The sequence below is a fragment of the Balaenoptera acutorostrata genome, chromosome 2 (assembly GCF_949987535.1).
Source record: "Balaenoptera acutorostrata chromosome 2, mBalAcu1.1, whole genome shotgun sequence".
Classification (NCBI taxonomy): domain Eukaryota; kingdom Metazoa; phylum Chordata; class Mammalia; order Artiodactyla; family Balaenopteridae; genus Balaenoptera; species Balaenoptera acutorostrata.
This window is the reverse complement of record NC_080065.1, coordinates 80,623,479-80,648,643: the sequence shown is the minus strand read 5'-3', so window position 1 is coordinate 80,648,643 and position 25,165 is coordinate 80,623,479. Positions and strand designations below refer to the sequence as shown.

The following is a 25,165-nucleotide window of genomic DNA, read 5'->3' as shown; positions in this document are numbered from 1 at the left end:
CCTGCGCACCCCTTGCTGAAAGACAGCCATAGTTCACGATGGCTGAGACTCTTGCTCTATAAGCACTCAGTTGTCAGCTTAGGACATTACTTAGCTGAACATCTGACTAAGGCCCTTCTGGAAAGAGAAGGCTCAGTGCAGGGGTCCAGATGCACAGCCTGTGCATTTCCTTTGTCAGGTCTAGTGATCAGTGCCAAAGTCCCAAAGATTCACTAGAAAACCCCAAGACAGTATTGTGGCTTTTAAGTTCAATATAAAATGTGTTCAGTTGACCATTAAACTTGAATTTGTTAAAGTTTCTAAATGGGAAAATTGCTCAGTTAAACTTACACTTTAATGTTATTAAAAGCTTTCAATCCCTTTGTTCAGAAACAGTTGTTTCTTAAAAAAGTAAAGCAAATTCTATACCCCATCCACTTTGCTTTGAGAAGTGCTCTGATTGAAAAGAAGAAAACAAACAAACAAAAAGAGCCCTACCTGCCTTACTTTCTCTTTGAGCAAAATACTTTGAAATACATAGCACAGTCAAAGGGTTAATATCCCTAATGTGAAGGAATCCTACCAATTGATAAGAAAGTGATGAAGATAAATGGTAAGAATGGGCAATTCACAGAAAAGGAAGTTCAAAGGGTGAAGGAATGCAAATGAAAACAAGAGATGCTATTTTTTAATCCTTTAATTGGCAGATATTAAGAAGAATATCCATTGTGGATGAGAATGTCCAGAAAGGTCTTCTCATGCATTGCTGGTGTGAGTAAGTTGCTACAACATTTTTAGAAAGAAATTTATAAAAATTAATAAAAATATAAACTCTGACCTAAGAATCTTGCCTGTAGAAATAAAAGCACCTATATTTAAGGAAATTTAAGAATATGCACACAATAATTTTTGTTTGTGGTAGCTATAAACTGGAAAGAATCTATTCATCAGTAAGTTAAGTGGGTGAATTAATTGACATATCTGTAAGTTAAAATATTATGCAGCTGTGAAAAATAATGCTAGAAAAATATTCACTGATCTAGAGAGAGATATCCAAGATGTCCTGGAAAAAAACAAATTATTGAGTAATGTGTATAGGATTTATTTTAAAAACCCATGCTCTCTCTTTGTATATAATGTATGTTATATACATTATATATGTATATACATAAAATCTCCGTTTTGTGTTACATATTTATATTAATGAGGGGGAAAGTGAGGAAGGATACACCCCTGGTGTTAGCATTGGTTACATTATGAAGCTTGAATGGTGACCTCTATTTTCATCTTTGCCTTATTTTATTTGTTACGATGAATGCATATTACTTTTTAATTTAAAAAATCGGTGGAGAAATTTTAAATAAAAAAAGAGTCAATTGTGTAATTGAATTACTAGAGCTTATAAGTATTTGCCTGGGGAAAAAAATCTCATTTATAAATTCACTATTACCTACTGTAATACTAATGAAATTTTAAGACTTCATTATTTCAAGTGAGAGAACGATTCCAGTTTATACTGTTACAAAAGTGTCCAGATTCAGATTTAACTATTTAGATGATTCATCTATAAGCCGATTTCCCACAGGACTGCAGGTGGAAAAAGTATGCAGCACCTGCAGTGAAGCAGTCAGCCCTAGATATCAAACATTTCCTTTTCCCCTCTTTCCTATTTGTTAATATTCTTGATCCCTTTAAGCCAGTCTTCCACTCCAGATTATAAGTCCCTCTCCTCGCCCAATAAAATCCCTTCTTAAATTGTACTTCTAGAAACAGTTTACTTTTCTATTTCTCCTTTGGATACTTTTCTCTATCTTAATTCTAAGCTAAAGGGATTAGATCAATCATGACACAGATATATACTGAGCACCCTCATTGTGCTAGAATTTAAGAACCTAGGCCTGCTTTTTTAGAGTATGAAGAAAGTAGGTATTTTCTGTTTACCCAAGACACCTACTTCTCTGAGTTTTAGTGATGACTACTGTTGTTCATCAATTTCTAAGACACATGTTTTTCCTGACTTAACATCTCTGAAATTGGGAGGTGTCATAAAATGATAGCATGCTACGGTTTAATTGTTAGCTTCATGTCTTAGAGGTACAAGACTGTAATGGTATATCTTATAGTTAATGGCATTTAGATTTAATGAAATATGGTCGAGATGGGGAAAAATGGAGAAAGAGTATACTCAGAATACGATTTGACCAAGGCATTAAACTCTCAAGTGATGTGGACAGAGAGGAGAAAGAACAAGAATAGAAGGGGCAGTAAAGGTGGTATCATCTAAGTGCCTAGAATTTCCCTTTGCCTGAACCATGGTGTCAGGAAATGGTGGTCATTTAAATAAGAAAGGAGGATTTGAGGATAAGGAGGCCAGTAATCTGAATGTTTGTGGCATCTTGTCTCCTTTGTTAATCTCTCCATTGTACAGGGGAAAACTCAGTGTAATGTCAGATAGAGACCAGTATAAAAATAGGGATACTGTAAAGAACCAAGGAGAGGATCTTAGAAGAAATCATAAAAGAAAAGCTTGTGAATCAAAGTTTTTAAAAAATTACTTGATAATCTTGTGGAATCAGTGTATGTTCAATAGTGTTTTACATTAAGGCATTTTAATGTACAATTGATAAGTTAAAATTATACTCTATCAGAAAGTATCATTTTAGTTCGGATATTATACAAAAAAAGAGAATGACAAATTAATATATATATTTTAAAATTAAGAATACTGTATAGATTACTTTAGTGTAAAATATTCTCTGCATCAGTTTGTTGCTTTAATGCTTGGACAGGTTCAAATTCCTGGGATAGGATTTTATTTAATGCCAATGCTTTCATTAAGCAAAACCCTTTGGAATGCATTAAACAATTAAAAATCTTCCATTCACTTACTTGAACTCCAAAAGGTTCATTTCTTGGTGATAATCCCCCTGGACCATCTTTAAATTTGAGATTTGCTCAGAACTGGAAGCCTCTATCTTTCCTAAGAGCTGCATTACCTAATGAAAGTACAAAAGGGAGTTTTTTTGGTGTGTGAACAAAACCACTAGCACTTACGTTAATTATACTTTATTCCTAAAGGAGCCCAGAATAAAAGCCCAGCTTTGAGCCTAAAGCATGTCTGCATTTGAAAATGATTTTTTTCAAAGGAGTGATTCAACAGTTATAGCACTATCTTCAGGGAAAGAACAATAGGGGAGTGTTCCATTCTGCTGTCTATAATATTCTTTCTGATAATAGACTACCTGATGATGTGACAAAAACATGCTATTGACATTAGTTTATCAATTTGTTAATTTGATTATTTCTTTACTTTCTGTCTCCCCAGTTACAATGTAAGCCACTCTATCCTATATCACCACTGTATCCTCAGTGCACATTAGATGACCAATGGTCGATGCTCACCAAATGCTATTGAATAAATGTTTAAATGCACGATTGGGCTCTGCAAAGGAAACACCTGAGTGGCCTAAGATCAGGCCTCAGGAATTTCCAGGTAGGATTCTGACATGAGCACAAGTAAATCCCAAGTGAAATGACTTAACGGCATTTTAAACATAGGAAAAAAACAAACTCATGTTTGGAAGTTAGGGTAAAAGCGCCTTCCACATTGCTGGAAGCATTGAAGAAGTTCTTTAGGTAAAAGGACTGGATTGGGAAATAGATGCAGAATTGCAGCCCATAATCATGTCAAAACTAATCGCTGTCAAGGGGAATGAAACTACATGATTGCTTTTGGCCAAACTCAACTGCTGAAAGAGATGGTCATGTGGAGGTGAGTGGGTACTTAAAATCCAAGTTCTCTTAGAAAAGAAAGAGGTGAATAATGGAAGGATTTGAATAGGTAAATGTTGGGTGGGCAACCAATAGCACACGATTGGTTATTTATACGAGATACACGTAAAACAGGCTACTTATAGAAAGTACACTCAAAAGCAGAATTGTGAACAATGAAGCATGGGCAAATTAAGCATGGCCAAAGCAAAGGAAAAGAAAGCAGGCAGAGCAACATCATTAGATAAAATGTTATTAAAGGCAAAATACGTAAAAGGGAACAAAGATGATTATTTTATAGGTAAAAATCATTCTTTTTAAAATACACAGTGAAAAATAGCTTTGAAACTTTACCTTATATATTAAGCAGTTGTAGAATTACAAGGATAAACTAACAGAGACAATATATTAGAGATCTTAAATGACTTCTCTTGACTTACTGGTCAAATAAGTGAAATATAAATAAGTATATAAAAAGATAGGACAAATATAGTTTATTTATAGATTTACATGCCAAACAATCAAACTTGCAAACAGAAAACACTCATTCTTTCCCAGTGCCCACTGAGCATTTACAACTAAGTACACATGTGACTACAAAGAAACTCTCAAATTATTCCAAAAAGCAGGAAAAGCAACTAACTATACTGCATTTAAACTAGAAATTAATAAGAAAAGTATAAAGAAACAAGAATCTAATCATTTGAGTAAAAAAACCTTTTAAAATTCTGTTGTTTAATTCCCCAGTGTTTCACATGAAAATGTGCCTCTCAGATCACCTACAATAAAGAGCATATTATGGCCAAAGGCCTTGACTGCTGTGCTCAAAACCCATCACCATCCCTTTCCCACCAAATCATCAGGCCCTGACACTTTCAGAAGTAAAGCTACCAAATCCTTAATGAATAGATAATTATAATGCTCTTTAAACTATTACAGAGCATAGAAAAAGGAGAGAAATTTCCAAATTATCTTAAATCAGTGCAACATTGATTCCAAAATCTGAAAAAGATTGCACAAAAAATGCCCCTGGAGACTAACCTCATTTGTAAATACTGATGCAAAATTCTTAAATAAAATATCAGCAAATAGTGTCCAGCAGCCCAATAGAAAAACACATCATAATCAAGTGCAACTGATTCTTTTTTTAAAGTAAGGATGGATTAATAATAGGAAATTTATTAATACAAATAATTATGCTAGTATAGGAGAAAACTGACATTATTTGCACAAATGCTAAAAAGTTATTTAACATAATTCATAATTACTTTTTAAAATTGAGATATGATTGACATTTAACCTTGTGTTAACTTTAGTTGTAGAGCATGATTTGATATATGTATATACTATAAAATGAGCACCGCAATAACTTAACATCCATCACCTTACAATTTTTTTTCTTGTGATGAGAACTTTGAAGATCCACTCTCTTAGCAACTTTCAAATGCACAATACAGTATTGTTAACTATAGTCATTATGCTGTACATTATATCTACAGGACTAATTTATTTTTATAATCTTTCTTGATTTTCAAAACCTTAGTAAAATAGGAACAATTGCGTATTAAACAGACTTATTGAGAAAACTTACTTCCTCCATCATAGGAGAGACACTGGGAACGTTTCTGTTAAAGTCAGGAACAAGACCAGGATGCCCACTATCGCTGCATTACTATTTAATATTGCACCAGAGTTATTATTCAAAACAATTAGAAAAAAGAGAAATTATGAGTATAAAATGGAAAAAGATGAGGTCAAATTATTATTGTTTAAAAAATCATATGATTGTTTGCCTGGAAAAACCAAAACCAACTGAAAAATTATTATAATCAAGAGAATTCACTGAAGTATAAAATTAATACAGCCTTTATAACACACAACTAACAACTAGTTAGAAGATATAATGAAACCCCCATTACAGTAAACTAAAAAAAAAGATGACGAAATCTCAAAATACATTTAAGGTGTTGCCTAACCTACATGAGGAGAATTTGAAACAACTCCTGAAGGATATAAAGTGAACCTGAACAAACATGAAGTATGCTGTGTTCTTGGATAAAACACTCAGCATTATGACTATATCAGTTCTAAAATTATAAATTTAACATGATTTTAATAAAAATTAAGGCAGAGTTATTTGTCGATTTATTTGCTGGAACTAGACAGGCTGATTTTAAAATCATATGCAAAAACAAATAAACAATTATCACCAGGAAAAGGGAAAAAGGAAAGCAGTGGAAGGGACTAGCCCTACCGGGTAGTAAAAATACCACAAGGTCTCAATAATTAAAATAATAATTAAGACACATCCTATTCTAGGGAAAACTCCAAATGGATCAAGAATTTAAATATAAACAATAAGGCCATGAAAGTGCTTGAAGAAAATATGAGCAATTCTTTCAAGCCTTTGTGTGGGGAAGCTCTGTCTAAATGTGACTTAAAATTCCAGAAGCCACATACACAAAAAAAGACTGATAAATTTGGCTACAAATAGAGAACATATGCATATCAAAAGTCAAAAGACAACACACTGGAAAAAGGTATTTGCAGCTCATATCATCTCCCTAACATATAAAGAGCTCCCAGAAATTGAAAAGAAAAATAACCCAATAGAGAAATGGATAAAAGGTATGAACAGACAGCTCACTGGAAAAGAAATACAATTAGTTCTTGAATATACGAAAAGATGTAATAAGAAAGGCTAATTAAAATACAGAGATGCTATCTTTTTCCTTTAAAAAAAGGCAAAATTCAAAAGTCAAACACTCATTGGTGAGGCAATGGGGATATAGGACATTTTATATATTGTCGGTGGGTAAGCAATATGGTAAAAGCCCTGCAGAGAGCAAGATCTTTCAAAATAACAAACACAGGTACCTTTGGCCCAGCTATCCCACTTCTGGGTATTTATTCTACAGACATACCTACAGACACACTAAATAACATAAGTGCAAGATTATACATTGCAGCAATGTTTGAAAGAGCAAATTAGTGAAAAGAACCCAAATGTTCGTCTATGAGAGACTGGTTAAATGAGCCATTATACACAGAGGAAGAGTACACAGTTGTGAAAAAGAATGAGGAAACTATGTATTGATAGGGTGGATCTGTAGGGTATGTTTGTTTAGTTAAAAAAACAACAGGCGCATAGTAATACACATATGTTTTGTGTAAAAAGGAAAAAAATATATATTTGTATTTGCTTCTATCTTTTTAAAGGCATACTGAAAGGATTCACAACAGACTGATAAAAATTGTTACCTGTGAGGGGCATGAATGGTTGTGATAACTGGTGACAGAAGTGGGAGTGAAAATTCTTGGGCTGTATTTTCTCGTATAGTTTTGATTTTGATCATATGTATGTATTATCTTAAAAAAACTAAGGAGAGAGAAACTAGAGTCTAATATCACCTTTGAAGTTAGATGCAAAATTAAATACTGAATTATTACAAAGACTGTATAGCTTTCATTATAGAAATTCCAGAATGTTTCAGCATTGGGAAATGCTTTGACATAGCACATTAGAAGGCCAAAGAAATAAATAAGCTAACAAACAGAAACCCAAAGCAAAACACAACCATGCTGAGTTAGGCATTTGTTAACGTCCAAAAGGCGTTTTATAAAATTAAATGTTCAGTTCTAATAAAAGCTAAGTAAAGTAGGATTGATGGATACTTCCTTAATTGATGGATACTTACTCAATACTTCCTTAATAAGTCTGATAAAAATATATCAAACCAATAGCCAACAGCAAACAACAAAGACATTTCCAGTGTAATCAGGAACAAGATAAGCTGCCTTCTTTGACCTCTTTTATGTAACAGTGTTCCGGAAGTTCTGGTCAAGGCCTTAAGAAAAAAGTCATGAAGTTTTACCAGAAAACTAGAGATAAAACTGTTATGATTTGTTGTTGATATGATTATCTTGAAAAACTGAGAGAATCAACCCAAAAACTATTAGGACTAATGAGATGGGTTTGTAGGAAGACGGACAAGCCTGGTGGGACTGGAGTAAACTGTGTGCCCCTGTGCACCTTCCACTCTTGATAAACTGGCTCCATGAACAAACAAACAGCAAGATTTCATCTCCCCCAATTCCCAAAGGATTTCCACTTTGTTCTGCCCAAATGACTTCGGAGGAGATGTGTTTGTCTCACGTAAAGTACATGACAAAGTGGGGCATGGAAGAGTTGGCATTGGCTCCTTTCAATAAACCATTGCCTGGGAAGGTGAAAAGGGGGAGAGACATTTCAGGCAAAAAGAGCACAGAGAACATGGATGCAGTGCAGTATCTTGGAGTGAGTGGGACCTACCTACAGGTAGCTCAGTGTCACCGGGTCTAAAGGGTGAGCCAGGAAGCATGAGGGTGAGCTGTAGAGAAAAGCAGGGGCCAGTGTAGAGATGGCCTTTAAAATCCAGGCCAAAGGACTTGTGTATTATTTTGTAAGAGACATAACCCATTGCAGGGATGTAACGTGATCAACTGACATTAATGCTGAACCTTTAATAGTATTATAATAGCTTCCATGGGAAATTCCTTTGCTTATTCTCTCTAGTTACACAGCCTTTGAGAAGGACCCAGAGAGTAAGGAAATAATGGCAACAGTAGAATCAAGTAGCATACGCTTACAAGGGGTGGCTGTTTTGGAACATCGGAGGCACTCATTAAATATTTGTTGATTACCCTGGCAGTACTCATGGTGTATATACATGAGCTGTCGTATTTAAACCTTTTGGAGGAAAAGAGTTCTTTTGAACTATTACCGCTTGACTGAGCATTTTGATAAGCTATAATGATCTTACTTCTGGCAGTAACACGTAAGAGTTCCAAATATTTTCAGTTACCTTCATATCCAAGTTTTTAGAAACAGTTTCTAGGGCGGACATGAGCTCTTGAATTGTTTTTTCGAGTTGCCGGTGCTCGTGCCTGATGAAGTGAATGTCTCCAGAAAGCTTCATGATGCTGGAATCACATCTACTGGCAAGATGAAAATTGGTTGTGAGATTGATAGGCTTATACCATTTTTAATACTATAGTAGAATCCGTGCATTCATTTGATGGCAAAAGTTCTAAAGTTCTTTGAATAGTGAGTTGGCAGATGTAGGAGCATATACAGAAATCTCCCTCATCTTCCTCTTTTTTTCCTGAGGGAGAGAAACCAGGTTGGATAATGATACATTGGCCCAAATCAAAGCACTGAGTTGGAGTAGATGAAGACTTTGGGGGAAATTGGGTAAAATATTAGATTTTTGGCCTGATATGTTAATTCAGTCATAGGAGTTCCAACAGATTTTGATGTTTTGGGCATACTCCCTGCTGCCTACGGTTAGGCAAAATTGAAACTTTTTCCTCTTCTACATTGTGTTCTGAATCCTCTTTCCTCCCTTTAGCCTCTTTCCTTGGCTCCCAGACTGTCAATTCCCCTTTGGCTAAAAGAAGTGTCCCAACACACCAAAGTCTTCCATCCCATCTTCAAAGGGCAACGTCCTTTCTCTTAGCCCCAGTGAAAACTCCCGCTCCTTGAGTGGTGTCAATCAAGTGTTGTCTTAGGTTAGGACAAAAATAATCCACACTAACATGTGTATTGAGCTTTGGCCCATTAGGTGGCATTTGGTATTTCCAGGAAGGAACCCTAGTGAAATGGGGTTGGAGTTCAGATTAACAATCTTCCCAGCATGTCAGGAAACCTGACCCACTATCCCAACTCACGGCCTCCCTTGGGAGAGAACAGGTTACATACTGTATTACCAGTTTCAATACACTCATATTTGCATGAAGGATAGGGCGGAGAGCGCTGTAGTGTTGTGTCTTTTGTATATGAGTCACCAGAGATCACTTTGACGTTTGTCATTCTATAAAATAACTGTTTTGACTGTCATCGAGTAATATTTATTAGGAACTATATTTTCATATTGTCATGCTAAGTGCTATAAATATTGTTTTATGACTGTCAACATTTTTTAGGCTCTAGAAGTGAATTTCTTTTTCTTAAGATTTTTGGTGCCAAAGTTGAGCCAAAGGTGAGCTAAGGATGGTAATTTTCCTGAGAAACCTCTTGAAAGGGATACCAGATAACTGGTGAGGGGTGGGGAGACTGCTGGGAGGAAAAATTCGGAATTATTCTGATAAAAAATGGGAGCACCAAAGTCATGGGCGAAAGCCATTTCACACGTTTGTATATATAAACTGTTATTGTCAGAACAACCTCTACTGTTGGTTAGAATATTCTTACATGAGTTCACATTAAGACACCCAAAGGCTACACGGGAGTAGTTGCTGCTGCCCCCCTCCCTGCCGCCTCTCACCCAGCACCACCTGCTCCCACCCTCAGGGACCGCTAGTCTGGGTGTTGTAGGCTAGTGGTTGAGGATTTAGTCAGATAGACGCGTCTTTGAGTCTGGCTTCTACTACTTCCTAGGTTTGTGATCTGGGACAATTTTCTTAACATCTGTAAGTTTCAGTTTTTCCTTATCTGAGAAAAGGGGGGTAACGATGCTGAGGTCACTGCATGTAGCTGCACAATTTGTCCCCTGCACAACTCCAGGGCGTGCCAGACATATGGTGAGGGGAACAATGTGAACAATGTCTCCTGGGGTGCTGTGTGCTCAGCTTTCCAAACCATAAGCGGCTGTCTTGAAGAGTGGCCCTGCCTAGGGTTATTGAAGGATGAAGGAGGTAATGAATGCAAAATGTTTAGCCAGTGCCTGGCACAGAGGAAGCACCCACACAGGATCAGCAGCTACTGTTTATTTCCTCAAATAAATAAACAGTTGAGAGTTGCCACCTTTTCATTTTCACCCCACCTCACCAGCTGAACCCCACACGTTGAAGTCAAGGATTAGTGGTTTTTCAAAGCTGCACTCCATATTTCAAAAGGAAGTTTCTCTTTCTCTCCTTTGAAGTGATTTTATTGTTTCTTTTAAAATAACGCATGCTCGTTATAAAAAATTACACATAATACAAAAAGAAAAGAACAAAGAAGAGAGCTAACATCATCCCAAATTCCACTTTTCAGAAATAGTCATTGCTAATATTTGGTTATTATTTCATTCACCATTATACTAAATACACATATTATATAGATATGATGTGTGGTTATATGTGTGTGTATATATATATATATATATATATATATATATATATATATATATATATATATATATTACACATGGAGAGAGGAAGAAAGAAATATAATAAATTAATTTTAGAATATTAGGATTATAGGTACCAGTTTTAGTTAAAAACCTTGCATTGAATTTTAATTTAACCTAAGGAAAGGAAACTGTAGTGAAAAATGAAGAAATTGCTGAACTTCAAATATATATATATATATCTCCTCACTACAAGAGATATTTCTAAAAAATGAAGTTATAAAAAGCTATCATAGGTTGGAATCATTATACTTTTTACAACTACCATTTCAACTTTAGACATTATCTATTTGGCCATATGCCCAAAAGTGAGCAACTAAATGTTTATATCCTTGCTCTTTCAACAGTTTTTGTTAATATTTTTCTATTTTAAAAATATCAGTTTTTTGGACATTTACAGTGCATTCTGCAACTAAATTTCCCACTCTTATTGAATCTTCATTCTATATTTAGATTCTATGTTCAATGACAGTCCTTTAAAACTATGATTTCTTATCTGAAATCCTTATTTTGATTTTTTTGTTTTTGTTTTTGGCTGCGTTGGTTCTTTGTTGCTGCCTGCGGGCTTTCTCTAGTTGCAGAGAGTGGGGGCTACTCTTCCTTGAGGTGCTCAGGCTTCTCATTGCAGTGGCTTCTCTTGTTGCAGAGCATGGGCTCTAGGCTCATGGGTGTCAGTAGTTGTGGCATGTGAGCTCAGTAGTTCTGGCACACAGGCTCAGTAGTTGTAGCGCAGGGGCTTAGTTGCTCCACAGCATGTGGGACCTTCCCAGACCAGGGCTCGAACCCGTGTCCCGTGCATTGGCAGGCAGATTCTTAACCACTGCGCCACCAGGGAAGTCCCCCTTTATTTTGATTTATTCCTTGGTTGGCCAGATTTTGTCATCCAGATTTCAAAAGAAGGATCCAGGAAGCATTGGAATCTTTACATTCTTGAATGCTTGAGAATGTCTGTCTGTTCTCTTATACTTGAAAGGTAATTTGGTTAAGAAGACATTATTGGGTCACTTTTTCTTTTGTTCAGAACATGATAGACATTGCTCCATTCTTATCTGGCACGGTTTGAGGTGGAGAAGTCTGAGATGACTGTTTTTTCATTCTTTCATGTAATCTGTTTTGTCTACCTGGATGTCTAATGATTCTTTTTTGTTTTTCTTTTTTCTTCTATTGATTCTTTATCCTTGATATTCAGTAACTTCAACCAGGATATCTTGGTTTAATTGTTCTTATGTAAATTTTTCTGGGGTTGCAGTTTTCCTTTTGATCTACAGATTCAAATCTCTTGTTTCAAGAAAGCTTTCTCTCTTATATCCATAAATATTTTTTTCTTCTGAAGAATTTGTTCTTTTTCTTCTTTAGGAGCTCCTCTTATGTCTCTGTTGAATGAGGTCTATGTTGTCTTCCCTATACGTCATTTCTCTAACCATTTTTATATTGAAAAGCATTTTCTTTTTGTTTTGTACAGTTTGCTCATGCTTTTTTAAAGGAATAACTTATTTTCACTTGTATGTAATCTCTTTTGGAGACTTCTAAAGTAGATTGAATCCCTGTAATATTTTAATGTTTTCTTTCACCTACCCCTGAGCAATTCCAGTTTATCTCCTCTTGTTATTTGATAATCTCTTTTGGGGAGGGAAACCCTTTTATCTCTTATTTTTATCAAAGTAAAACATGTTTATAGTTTAAAAGTCAATAATAACAAGAAGGCTAATAACACACTGCAGTGGTTCTTGGCTCTGCCTCTCCCTACTTCTCTCAGTTCCTCTCCCAGGAGGCAAGAGCCCACCTTCACCCACACTCTCAGAGGTGCCTGGCCCAGCCCTCCTAAGCCTGTGAGAGTTCTGTGGTGTAAAACCAGGTCATTCTCGGCTTATCCCACAGCTTTAAAACTGGTCTCATTACATCTGCTCAGTTTCCACCTGTCTGTCTGTCTTCTAGGTTCCAACGTTTCTAGGCTGATATACCCTGTCTTTGTGGGTTTATGTTTTAAAGAGAAAACTCTTTTTTACTGTAGACTTAGTGGGGCTTTTGGAAGGAGCAAAATGACATGCAACAGTTCAATCAGCAATCTTCTTTTATCTCTTTTGTTTGCTCTTAATTTCTTTGAAACCAGGAGAACTTTGATTTGAACTCTTCCTCTGTTTTTCTGGGTAATTCCTGTCATGAGATATATTCATCAGTCTTACACTTTTATCTACCTACCTACCTATCTATTGATCTATCGATCAATCAACGGTGGTGGTGGTTTTCACGCACAGGCCAGATTCTTCCTAAGTCCCACTTTCACATCTTCCTGTGATTCTGGCCACCGGCCTATGAGTGAGCGTATATATATATATTTAAAATAATTTTTATTGGAGTAGAGTTGATTTACACTGTTGTGTTAGTTTCAGGTGTACAGCAAAGTGAGTCAGTTATACATATACATATCTCCACTCTTTTATAGATTCTTTTTCCATAAAGGTCATTACAGAGTATTGATTAGAGTTCCCTGTGCTATACTGTAGGTCCTTATTAGTTATCTATTTTATATACAGTAGTGTGTATATGTCAGTCCCAATCTCCGAGTTTATCCCTCCCTGCCCCCCTTACCACCAGGTAACCATGAGTTTGTTTTCTACATCTGTAACTCTATTTCTGTTTTGTAGATAAGTTCATTTGTAACCTTTTTTTAGATTCCACATATAAGCAATATCATATGATATTTGTTTTTCTCTGTCTGACTTACTTCACTCAGCCATGACAATCCCTAGGTCCATACATGTTGCTGCAAATGACCTTGTTTCATTCCTTTTTTTTTTTTTTTTTTTAAATTTATTTATTTATTTATTTATTTATGGCTGTGTTGGGTCCTCGTTTCTGTGTGAGGGCTTTCTCTAGTTGCGGCAAGTGGGGACCACTCTTCATCGCGGTGCGCGGGCCTCTCGCTATCGCGGCCCCTCCCGTTGCGGAGCACAGGCTCCAGACGCGCAGGCTCAGCAATTGTGGCTCACGGGCTTAGTCGCTCCGCGGCATGTGGGAATCTTCCCAGACCAGAGCTCGAACCCGTGTCCCCTGCACTGGCAGGCAGACTCTCAACCACTGCGCCACCAGGGAAGCCCCATTCCTTTTTTATGGCCGAATAATATTCCATTGTATACGAGTTAGTGTGTGTTTGGTGGAGAGTAGATCACTTCCTCTGCTCAGCCTTATCGTTATCAAATCTGCTGTTTCTTTAGGCCCAGGGAAGAGGGCACATCTCCCCATTTTCTCCTCAAAAGCCAGATTGGTGTATCTCACAGCAAATCATCATGATAGATTCTTTCATGTGATGTTATCACCTCCTCTCCTTCCTCAGCCTGTTGCACCCCAGCTGGTTTCTCTCAGGCATGAAGTGGCAAGAAGGAAGGCCCCAGATGATAAATAACACGATTGCATCTTCAGCTCTACCCCCTCTGCTCTTCTGTGCTGCTGACCTGAGTCTCTCAGGGGACCTTTCCTATCTCTCCTGTGACTCACCCCATCCCCTAGGTAATATTGCTATATTCAAAGTATTTGGTCTATGCCTTTCTGAATTATGCCTCTTGATTTGGAGGAAATCATTGTGTTTAAGGTCTAAGGAGAACACTATCAGTCCAAACATCTCAGTATTTGATAAGTGTGCTCTGTTTGTGGTTAGTGGTTATGGCAACTTCCATGTTCTAGTAAAGATGAAGTTTTTCATTTTCTTCCTTTTATTTTTACTGGCATTGAGATGTCTCAAGTGAGAGGAGTGGAGTAAAAATATCTTTAACGAGAAGTCCCCACTCTTTTCAAAAGTTGACAGTATCCAAATAATATCGTTACTGTTTCTTCAAAGGACATGACTTAATGCTTTTAATCCCACATCAACACAACTTTTTTTTTTCATCTGCACATCTGCCTTGGGGTCCCAAATAGTCAAGTATGGATAGCGGGTTGACCTCCTCTGGCTGCTTCTACAGGCTGTAAGCCGTCTGTACGGCTGCCTTTTACATACCTGCCTTTTTCTTTTTTGCACATGAGACTAATCTATCAAATACAGTACAGAGTGTCAAAAGCAGGCCGGACAACTTCGAGAACCTCATCTCATTGGAAGTATTTGCTTTTAAACTAACACTATATTGGAGTGGAAAATAAGATATAAAATTCAAAGCACATTGTTGTTATCAAATATTGAGTTTGATTTGTGAAGCAGTAAAAGGTTTGCTAGGAATCATGTTAAAATAATCAACTTAGTTTCACTTATGCCAAAATGCTAACTGGCATTAAGGTCAATATATGTGGGAGAAAAGTAATTAATCTGCCTCAGCTGGTCCATGGGTTGCTTGCCTGCAAAAATACGGAAAAGAAAAAGTGGAAGTGTGAATTTAAATCTCATAGCTTTTAGCCAGAATCTGTCTCAAATCACTAGAGTTAAGAAAGTTTCATAAAAGGGAGACATTTCAAGGAAAAAATAAGACCTTGTCCTAAAATCACTGCTTCATATTAAAGGGGAAGGTAAGTAAGCAGTCAGAGAGCAAGTTGGAGGAATAGGGGGCTCTTGATTTTTCCCTCCTCCCTCAGGTGCACCAAATAAGCAGCAAAATGTGGATCAAGTCCCACTGAGAAAAATTCAGAAACTGGTTTAGAGACTTCTACACATCAGGCAACTAATACCCACATCAAACTGGGTGGAAAAAGTTGAGACACACACATGCCATAAGCCCCATCCCTGGTGCAACACCTTACTGTTGGGAGGGAACCCCCAAATCCCAGATTCTCCATGGGGAGCAAAGGGTGTGGACCATACATCTAGCTGCCACCCAAGAGACTGGCTCCCAAATCACCTAGCTCTGAGACCCGATGGGGCGCACCTGTGAGTCCCTTGGGACCACAGAAAACAAAGAGGGGGTTTTAAATGGTCACATGATTTTAAAAAATGGGCAAAAACCTGAACAGATATTTGTCCAAAGATGATGTACAAATGGCCAACAGGTACATGAAAAAGAGCTCTATATTACTAATCATCAGGGAAATGCAAATCAAAACCATATCACCTCATACCTGTTAAGATGAGAATTATCAAAAAAATAAAAGATAACAAGTATTGGTGCAGATGTGGAGAAAAGGGAATCCTTCTACACTATTAACAGGAATGTAAATTGGTATAGCCATTATACAAAACAGTATGGAGGTTCTTTTAAAAATTAAAAATAGAACTGTCATATCATCCAGAAATCCCCCCTCTGGATACATATCCAAAGGAAATGAGATGAATACCTGGAAGAAATATGTACTTTCATGTTCATTGCAGCAATGTTCATAATAACCAGGATATGGAAACAACCTAAGTGTCTTTGGATGAATAGATAAAGAAATTGTGATACACAAACACTCTGAAATTTTCAGCCTCAGGAAAGGAGACATTGCCATTTGCAATGACATGGATGAGCCTGGAGGACATTATGCTCAGTGAAAATAGCCAGACACAGGAGGAAAAAACTGCATCATCTCACTTATATGTGGAATCTAAAAAAGTCAAATACATAGAAGCAGAGAGGAGAACGGTGGTTATTAGGGGTGAGGAGGTGGGGGAAATGGGGAGACGTCAGTCAAGGGCACAAAGTGGCCGTTCTGTAGGCTGCGTAAGTCTAGAGACCTAATGCACCGTGTGATGACTACAGTGAATAATGCTGTATTGAAGAATGGAAATATGCTGAGAGTAGATTTCAGGTGCTCTCATCACACACACGAAAAGTAACTCTGTGAGGAGAAGATATGCTAATTAGCTTGACTATAGTAATCATGTTAGTATGTATATGTATATCAAATCATCGTGTACACCTTAAATATATATAACATTTTTTAAAAAGGAAACAAAAAAAGAAACTGGAGCAGAACAAAAATAGTTGCACATCTTTTCCTTGATATTATTCCATTCATCTCTTGGCTTCATTTAAATCTGTTTGTGACTTTGTCTTGTACGTAAGAGAGGATTTACAAGAATGAAATAGTAGGGTCTTAAGTGGTTTGCAGAAAAAAAAATAAATAGTTGAAGTGTCATCAGCACCAAATTGAACCAAATTCCAAATTCCATTCAAGAGATTTTTGGTGTTTATCTTCTTTGTAAAATCATGGCATATCTAAGTAGGGTGATGGGTTTGCTGGGGTTTGTTTTATTATCTTGCTTCATAACTTACCCGAATATTATAAAGATTCTTTTCCATGTACCAAATATTATAGAATAAAGTATACAATTTTATATATTTAAAAACATGTATACATATAATATATAATTATATATGTATATATATATATGTATGTATGTTTATGTTTATGTATACATACATACACACAGACATATGTACTAATCCTGTAGATTCTGTTTTCTGAATGTCTGTTACCTGCTCTGGACTTGCATGGCCAGTGCTTTAGTTTAGGCCCCTGACATTTCTCACCTTGATTGCTGCAATAGCTTCCTTTCATCTTCATGCCTTCTTTCTGTACCCCACCAATTTGGCTACTACTAGAAGGTCACTAAATGTCATCCCCTTAGTTAAAATCTTCCCACGGCTATTTATAACTTTCTACATAAAGTTTAAACTTTTTACCTTGGCCAAAGATCCTCATCACCCAACTCTGGACCATTTCTCTAGCTTCATCTCCCAATCTCCCATCTCTCCCTAAGTGCAAATCCAAAATAACATAACTAAAATACTCTTCTCACAGGTAGCCCCTGAACATGTCACAGTAATTTACCCCTCAGTTCTTTTGCACATATCTTACCTCCTATGTGAAGTGCCTTTCCTTTCCTTCCCTGTCTAGTTAACTGCTACAAACCTTTCAAAATTCATGCCAAGTGTCACCTCCTCCAGGAAGCCATCTTTATGCCCCCATCTGATTTGGATATTCCCATAGCACCCCAGGCTTTCATTATAGTGCTCACCTCATTGCTTTATGTTTTCCCAGGTAGACTGTGAATTTACAGGAAAGGGACCATGTTGATGAATCTCTGAATACTAGCACACTGCCTGGCATATAGAAGTGTTTAATACCTTTTTTTGTCATTGTTGTTGAATTGAATGGATGGATATCCTAGAAGAGGTTTGTCTTAGGTGTTAATCACCTAATTATTATCGGTCAATAATAATAATTATTGGTCATTAACACTTGAGAGCAGATTAATGAGATGAAGGTGGGGGTATTTCAGGAGAGAGGAGAGAGGTGCTGGCAGAAGATGTAAAGATGGAAAGGTATCCACGCTCAGCCACTCACAAGTCATCTTTCATGTGTCAACCAGAGCGGTCCTGCCATTGTCAATGCCTACAAATTTTTGCTGAACTGTACACCATGAATTCTTCCAACTTACAAGTCTCATACAAAAGATATCATTCAAAATTTTATTCACTTGACCATTAAATCCCTTTTGCTAGACTTCTATATGTAATTATTATATATTTTAAATGTTTTAATCATTAGATTTGATACATCTGGGGATTTTGTGTGTGGTTTCAAGGGTATGTCTTTGTATAGATGTTGGCATTTGGACAGCTGAGGGCTGTAAAGACAAGACTTGTCATTTGCAGATGAAACCAAACTCGGCATCCTGTATGAGAGGTCCTTTATAGAACCCTTGGATCTCACAGGGAGCATAAGGCTTTCAAATTTCATGATACACTTTCTCAGTTACTATCTCATCATTTCGCTTAAAGGCAGTATCTTGTTTTCTGCAATATGGAACTTGTTTAGGGATGAGAACTCAGTGGCCAGCAACTGACCACGAAGCATTAGTTAACACGCTTCTTCTCACCTGGCTACTCTTCCTCGAAGATCTCCAACTCCTTGAAGGTGTTTGGTGTTTAGGTCCTGTACTGCAAAATTAGTTCCTGTGGCTGCCACGTCTCGAGCTTTTATTTGTTCTTCCAACATCTGCAATATTTGAGTTAAAATTTCCATTAATTTCCCATCAGACATGATAAGAAAATATCATTTAGAGTAGAGGTTACAAAATCGGGTGCATTTCCTAGTTAGGCTGATAGTGTAAGTGAGTGAGAGGGTTCTGTATCAGAGAAAAGCCATCTTTGCTTTATTTGAGGGAGACAGTGATGGTGTGAGTCCTGCCGATTGTTGTCAAGTGGGCATGATAGTTCAACGATGTTTCGACAGAAGCTGGAAATCCAGGTTTTATGTTAAATTTCTCAATTTTAAAATATTGACATCTTATTCAAATTCTTGTATAAACACCATATGGGCCAAACAAGACATATTTACTGTGCTATTATGGCCATGGCCATCATCGACATAAAAGCTTTTCACAAAAACCTCTTTCAGAATTGGTGGTAAAGTTTAGAAAAAGGAACCTTTCATATGGCATCAAGCAAGGCCCTTTACAGATTGAATCAGAACCACAATGAAGCTAATACAATTAACACAAGCAAATCTGAATCAAACTGTTTCACATACATGGAGTGAAAACCGTTTATTGTTTTAGATTTTTTAGAGAACATGAGAAATTTATGGCTTGAGTGTGTTCAGATTTTGCCGAGTATCCTTTGTCATGCCTTCATTATGTCTTGGTGTTCTGAAATGAAGCTGACTGTCCTATACCACCAGGTTGGTGGTCCCCCAAACAGTGGGTTTTAATTTTTGACACTCATACATAAAAACTAAAAAATTTTGCTTGTCCATAGAAAAAATTTATATCTTGCTTGACATTCAAACAAATTCCAAAGTAAAGACATAAAAAATAATTTATGTTTACTCAGAAAAGCATTTAGAGGATAGGAAAACACAAACAACTTTGTGATTTGGGGAAACATTAAAGGTTAATTGCTATATTTTACCAAGGCCTGAACCATGTTAAATTCGTGATTATGAATTTTTGGAGGAAAATAAGGAATTTTATAGGAAATGAATTATAGAAATTTCCAAGACTATATACAGCATCTTGCCCATTTGTAAACTGGCAGATTGAGACAATCCAAGAGCAAATATAGCTTTAACTGGAGACATAAAAGTGTCAAGAACACTAGCTAGAGGTTTTTTTTGCTTTTTGTTTTGGCTTGTTTGTTTGCTTTTGCATGCCTCTACGTGTTTTAGTTCATTCGGGCCACTGTGACAAAATACCACAGACTGAGCGGCTTATAAACAACAGAGATTTACTTCTCACTATTCTGGAGGCTGGAAGTGCAAGATCGGGGTGCCCGCGTGGTTGGGTTCCGGGGAGAGCCCTCTTCTGAGGTGCAGACTGCTCACGTCTTGCTGCATCTTCACATAGTGGAAGGAGCCAGGGACCTCTGTGAGACCTCTTTTAGGAAGGCACTAATCCCATTCATGAGGACTCCACTCTCATGACCCAAGTACCTCCCAGAGCCCTCCTGATACTATCACATTGGGCAGTAGGATTTCACATATGAATTTTGATGGGGACACAAACGTTCAGACCATAACAGTAGGTGTTGTTTTGCTTTGTTTCGTAAGGAATAGTGATAAAAAGGAACTTGCCCTATTAAATAGCAAAGCATTTTGTAAAAACAAGGATAAGTAAATGAGTATAGCTAAATAGCTGTGTGTAGCTAAATAGCTGTGTATAGCTAAATCGATCACTGTAATTTAATGAAGATCTTGGTACATGTAAGAAAGAAATATGCTATATATGAGACTCAAAATCACTGGGGAAGGAATTTCACAAATGCTGTTGAGATTTTTGGTTACTTATTCAGAAAACAATCAGTGTAGATCCTTACCTTACACCATACATGAATATAGATTTTAGAAAAAAATAGATTTAGAATATTAAAAAAGTTAAGCCATAAAACTAACAGATAATAGAGGAGATTATTTCATCTTTGAAATTTCTATAGGAAATTTCTATTCTTGAAAGTAATGAGGGAAGTCACAAACCAAAATATTGGGACATTTAACTTTATCTAAAACTTGTAAAAAAACAATATAAATATAATTAAGATATAAACAACCAACTGGAAAAACATTTATAACAAATGTTATTGCCAAGGGTCTCAATGGTATGTTGCAATCAGTATACACCTGTTCTTGAGAGCCGATTGTGCATATATATCTCTTCCCATCTTTGTGTTTAGTAACATCAGTTGGTTTTCTAAATCAATCATAGTGAGAGTATTTACACCATGGAAATAGGCAAACACTATAAACCAGGTATTTTATCCCTCAGAAAAAAACTGCTGATTGTTAAACATTTACCAAAGCATCACTGCTTATTATTCTTTTTTTAAAATAAATTTATTTATTTATTTATTTATTTTTGGCTGTATTGGGTCTTTGCTGCTGCCCACGGGCTTTCTGTAGTTGTGGCGAGCGGGGGCTACTATTCGTTGCGGTGTGTGGCCTTCTCATTGCGGTGGCTTCTCTTGTTTCAGAGCAAGGGCTCTAGAGCGCAGGCTCAGTAGTTGTGGTGCACAGGCTTAGCTGCTCCGCGGCATGTGGGATCTTCCCAGACCAGGGCTTGATCGCATGTCCCCTGTATTGGCAGGCGGATTCTTAACAACTGTGCCTCCAGGGAAGTCCCACTGCTTATTTTTCTTAATAAAAAAACTCATAGGACTTCCCTGGTGGCGCAGTGGTTGAGAATCTGCCTGCTAATGCAGGGGACACGGGTTCGAGCCCTGGTCTGGGAAGATCTCACATGCCGCGGAGTAACTAGGCCTGTGAGCCACAACTACTGAGCCTGCGCGTCTGGAGCCTGTGCTCCGCAACAAGAGAGGCCGCGACAGTGAGAGGCCCGCGCACCACGATGAAGAGTGGCCCCTGCTCGCCGCAACTAGAGAAAGCCCTCGCACAGAAACGAAGACCCAACACAGCCAAAAATAAATAAATAAATAAATATTAAAAAAAAAAACAACTCATAAATAAAAACCAAAAAGCACTAAAATCCAAAAAAACAAATTGGCAAAAGACATTAACAGATTATTGACAGAGAAAATGTAAATTGTTATAGTCACTTTTAAAAAGTGAAAAGAAGGGAAAGATCTCATTTCTATTCCATCAAATTAGCAATAATTAAAACAATAAATCTCAATGCTGGGATAGGCGCAGTGAAAAAAGCACTCTCATGTAAGGCTAATGGAAGTGTAAATAGACCAATTTGGCAATATGTGTAAAGAGCTTTTATAGTGTTCTTACCCTGGTAATTCCATTTCCAAGAACGTATACAATACGTATACATATACAATAGGAATAATCCAAATGTGGACACAAAGATATATTTATGCACAAAGATATTTCAATATTAGGAAAATAATTAAGCAAACCATGATGTATGCACCATTCAAAGAGCTTTTAATGACATACAAAAGAGTTTATGATATAATTTTTTATTAAAAATTGTGCTTACAAACATAGTCTCAGCTTCCTAAAGGGAATGCCTGGAAAGACCAGAGGGAGATGCATCTAGGTATTTGTAGAGATGGCCGTTTGGTGGTGAAATTGTGAGAATTTTTTCCTAGGTTTTAAAATTGTTTCCTAAACTTCCAAATAATTACAGTGAACAAGCATTGCTTTTATCAGTTGGAGGAAAAAAATGCAATAAAGCAATGTTGTACATGAAATGCTCTTTTCCTGAACTAAAAATAAATTAATTTTCAAACTTTAATTAGCTGCCAGCTTAAAAAAGAAATATTTTTATTCAAAAAGGAACAAGCAACTTAACACAACATTGTAAAGCAACTATACTCCAATAAAAATTAATTAAAAGAAATAATAATAAAAATAAAAACGAACAAGAAACTTAACTGCTACAATTATTGTTGATTAAACAAAAAAATTTTTTTTTCATTTCTTTTAAAAACCCAAGTCAAGCTTCTGCTCACACTTGGATCTAACTTGCTGGCCAATTTACAAATGGGCTGATCTGATTAAAGAGTTTAGGTTTTTAAAAAATACTTGGATAGTATCCATTTCTCTATAAATGCTTATTACTTTATAGTCTTAGTTATTTACTAATGGTAGTTTAATACTTCTTCATAATGTTTTAACTTCATATCTGTAGTCTTTAAATACTTCCTAATTCAGTTTTCTGCACAATCAGACCAGTCCTTGTCATTTTCCCTATATATGCCAAACCCTTAACAGGATTGCAAATATTTTGAGATTTTTATGGTATTTGGAAAATGTTTTGGCTTTGTCTTTTTGCAGAGCTAATTTAAGGTAATTATTATAGGAAAAGAAGCTCTTAGCAAGATTTCAGATATCTGGAAACTATTTTCCCCTTAAAGCTAATAGTATTTTATTGGGGTATAATTAATATGTATTAAAATATATAAATCAAAATATATCTCTGGATGGATTTTGACAAATATAATCAACTATGTAATAAACACTGAAATCAAAATATAGAACATTCTAGAAGCATTTTGATATTTCTGAGAATGCTGTTCCCTTTTCAATTACCAAGAAGTTTTGATTCCTAAATTAGGATCTTATTTTAGTCCTGGTGCTGTACTTGATTTTCTCATCATCTCAGAGGTACTGAGCCATGTGTCTCTTGTTACTTTCATGACAGTTCATTATGCCTGGAAACACCTTTGACCACTTTGAGAAGTAACATTGACTCTTTAGGTCCTGCTCTCAATTCAAGATGTGCTAAATACCAATAAAGTGCCTTTTAAAAGCTCACCAAGATTTTTTAACTTTCCACAGTCCCTCAAATGCAGTATGGCATTATGGGGTCTACAGATAGAAAATAAATTAACAAATATCCTTAGCCTTAAATATATAGTCATGAGTAAGTCATTGCTGGGTCAATCTCATGGTTTTTGTTTGTTTTTTGTCTAATCCACTATTCTATCTGATAGGAGAAAAGGACATTATTGTGTGAGGGCATTGTTGTCAATTCTCACAATTCCACACGTTTTGGGCCAGATTTTTAAAATGTATTCTCTGGAACTTTTGCCTGAAAGTTGCTACCCCAGATTCATAATGCTCATGAGCACTTTAAAAACTCTGAAAGACCTGTAATAAGAATCTACTTGTCTTGGTTTAACCCAAGCATTTCATTTTTTCATCAGAAACTCTATTTTTTCCTTTAGCACCTTAAACATCATTCGTTCATTCATTTATTTGTTCAAGAAATATTTACAGGTTGCTGACTGCCTCTCATACACTGTCATCAGTTTGATGTGGGATTTAGCAGTGAACAAAATGAAGTCCCTGTCCTCACAGAGATTATATTTTAGAAGGGAAACACAATAAACAAATAAAGACCATGGTCGTTTGCGATAAGTGCTATAGATAAAAATAATGTAGGGTTTAAGGGAGGTTGTGACTATTGGGGTGAGGAGGGGGTATTTTATGGCATGTCAAGGAACTGCCCTCTGATATGATGATTTTTGAGCAGGGACCTGAAGGAAATGAAGAATACTTTATAGAAGTATCTAGGGGAAGATAATCCACCCAGAATACACAGCAAGTGCAAAGGCCCTGAAGCCTGAGCATGTTTGGGGTGTTCTAGGAAGAGCTGGGAGCCCAGTGTGGCCAGAGTGAAGGAGAAAGGGGTAGGAGAGGGAGTCAGAGTGTGATGGGCCTATGAACTAGCATTCCCCCTGCCTAATGAAGACCTCTGTTTGAAATGATTATATTAATAGAATCTTGGAGATTAAGATGAAAATAAGTACCTTAGCACAATGTCTGACATTTAATGTTAGACAGTTGTCTTTTCTGTCACAGAAACATTCAACAAACATTTTCTGAAGGTAGAATTTCCTTCTACTTTTTGGCATAAATGAGAAGTTGAAATATTGACTATTTCCCTTGGAGGCAACTAAACTGAAATCATTTAAACTTAAGTAATAGTGACTCATTTCTCTAGCTGAAAAATGACACTGGTGCTTGATAATCTTTGTCAAGCAATGATGCCAACATATGAGAAATAAAGAACTACCTCAATGTTCTGGCTGAGTTTTTTGACGATGCTGGTGATGGTCTGGATGTGGTTTTCCAGAAGCTTCCTAGCAAGTGACTCCTCCTTTTGAAAGCCATGCGTCCCCTGAAGACAGGCAGAGATATCCTCCTTGATGCGGAAAGCTTGTTCAAGGAGGAAAGCTATGGTGCGACCCTGGTTGTTCAGTCTGTCTTCTAGCTGACTTCTCTGGATGTTTGGAATGGCAGGAAGAAAAGAATGACCCCTGGTCCGGAAAAGGAAACAACACCGCGGGTGTTACAAGGATGAGCTGGACAAGCCAGAACCAGAACTTGCATCCGCACTCCTACTCCTGTATTTTCTCCCCTGTGAGAAGTCTGTTAGGACTTTAAAC

The 25,165-nt window shown here is 36.7% G+C and overlaps 1 protein-coding gene across 1 annotated transcript in view; it reads right to left on the bottom strand.

The window, feature by feature from the left end:
- The window catches only part of FAM81B (family with sequence similarity 81 member B), a 49,700-nt gene that overhangs the window by 8,543 nt on the left and 15,992 nt on the right, over window positions 1–25,165 (bottom strand). Inside the window, exons 4-7 of the mRNA XM_007197451.2 lie at window positions 24,793–25,036; window positions 18,688–18,806; window positions 8,595–8,724; window positions 2,869–2,975 (exon numbers count right to left, since the gene is read on the bottom strand). Of these exons, the coding sequence (XP_007197513.2) occupies window positions 2,869–2,975; window positions 8,595–8,724; window positions 18,688–18,806; window positions 24,793–25,036 (600 nt within the window). The remainder of the gene's footprint in view (window positions 1–2,868; window positions 2,976–8,594; window positions 8,725–18,687; window positions 18,807–24,792; window positions 25,037–25,165) is intronic.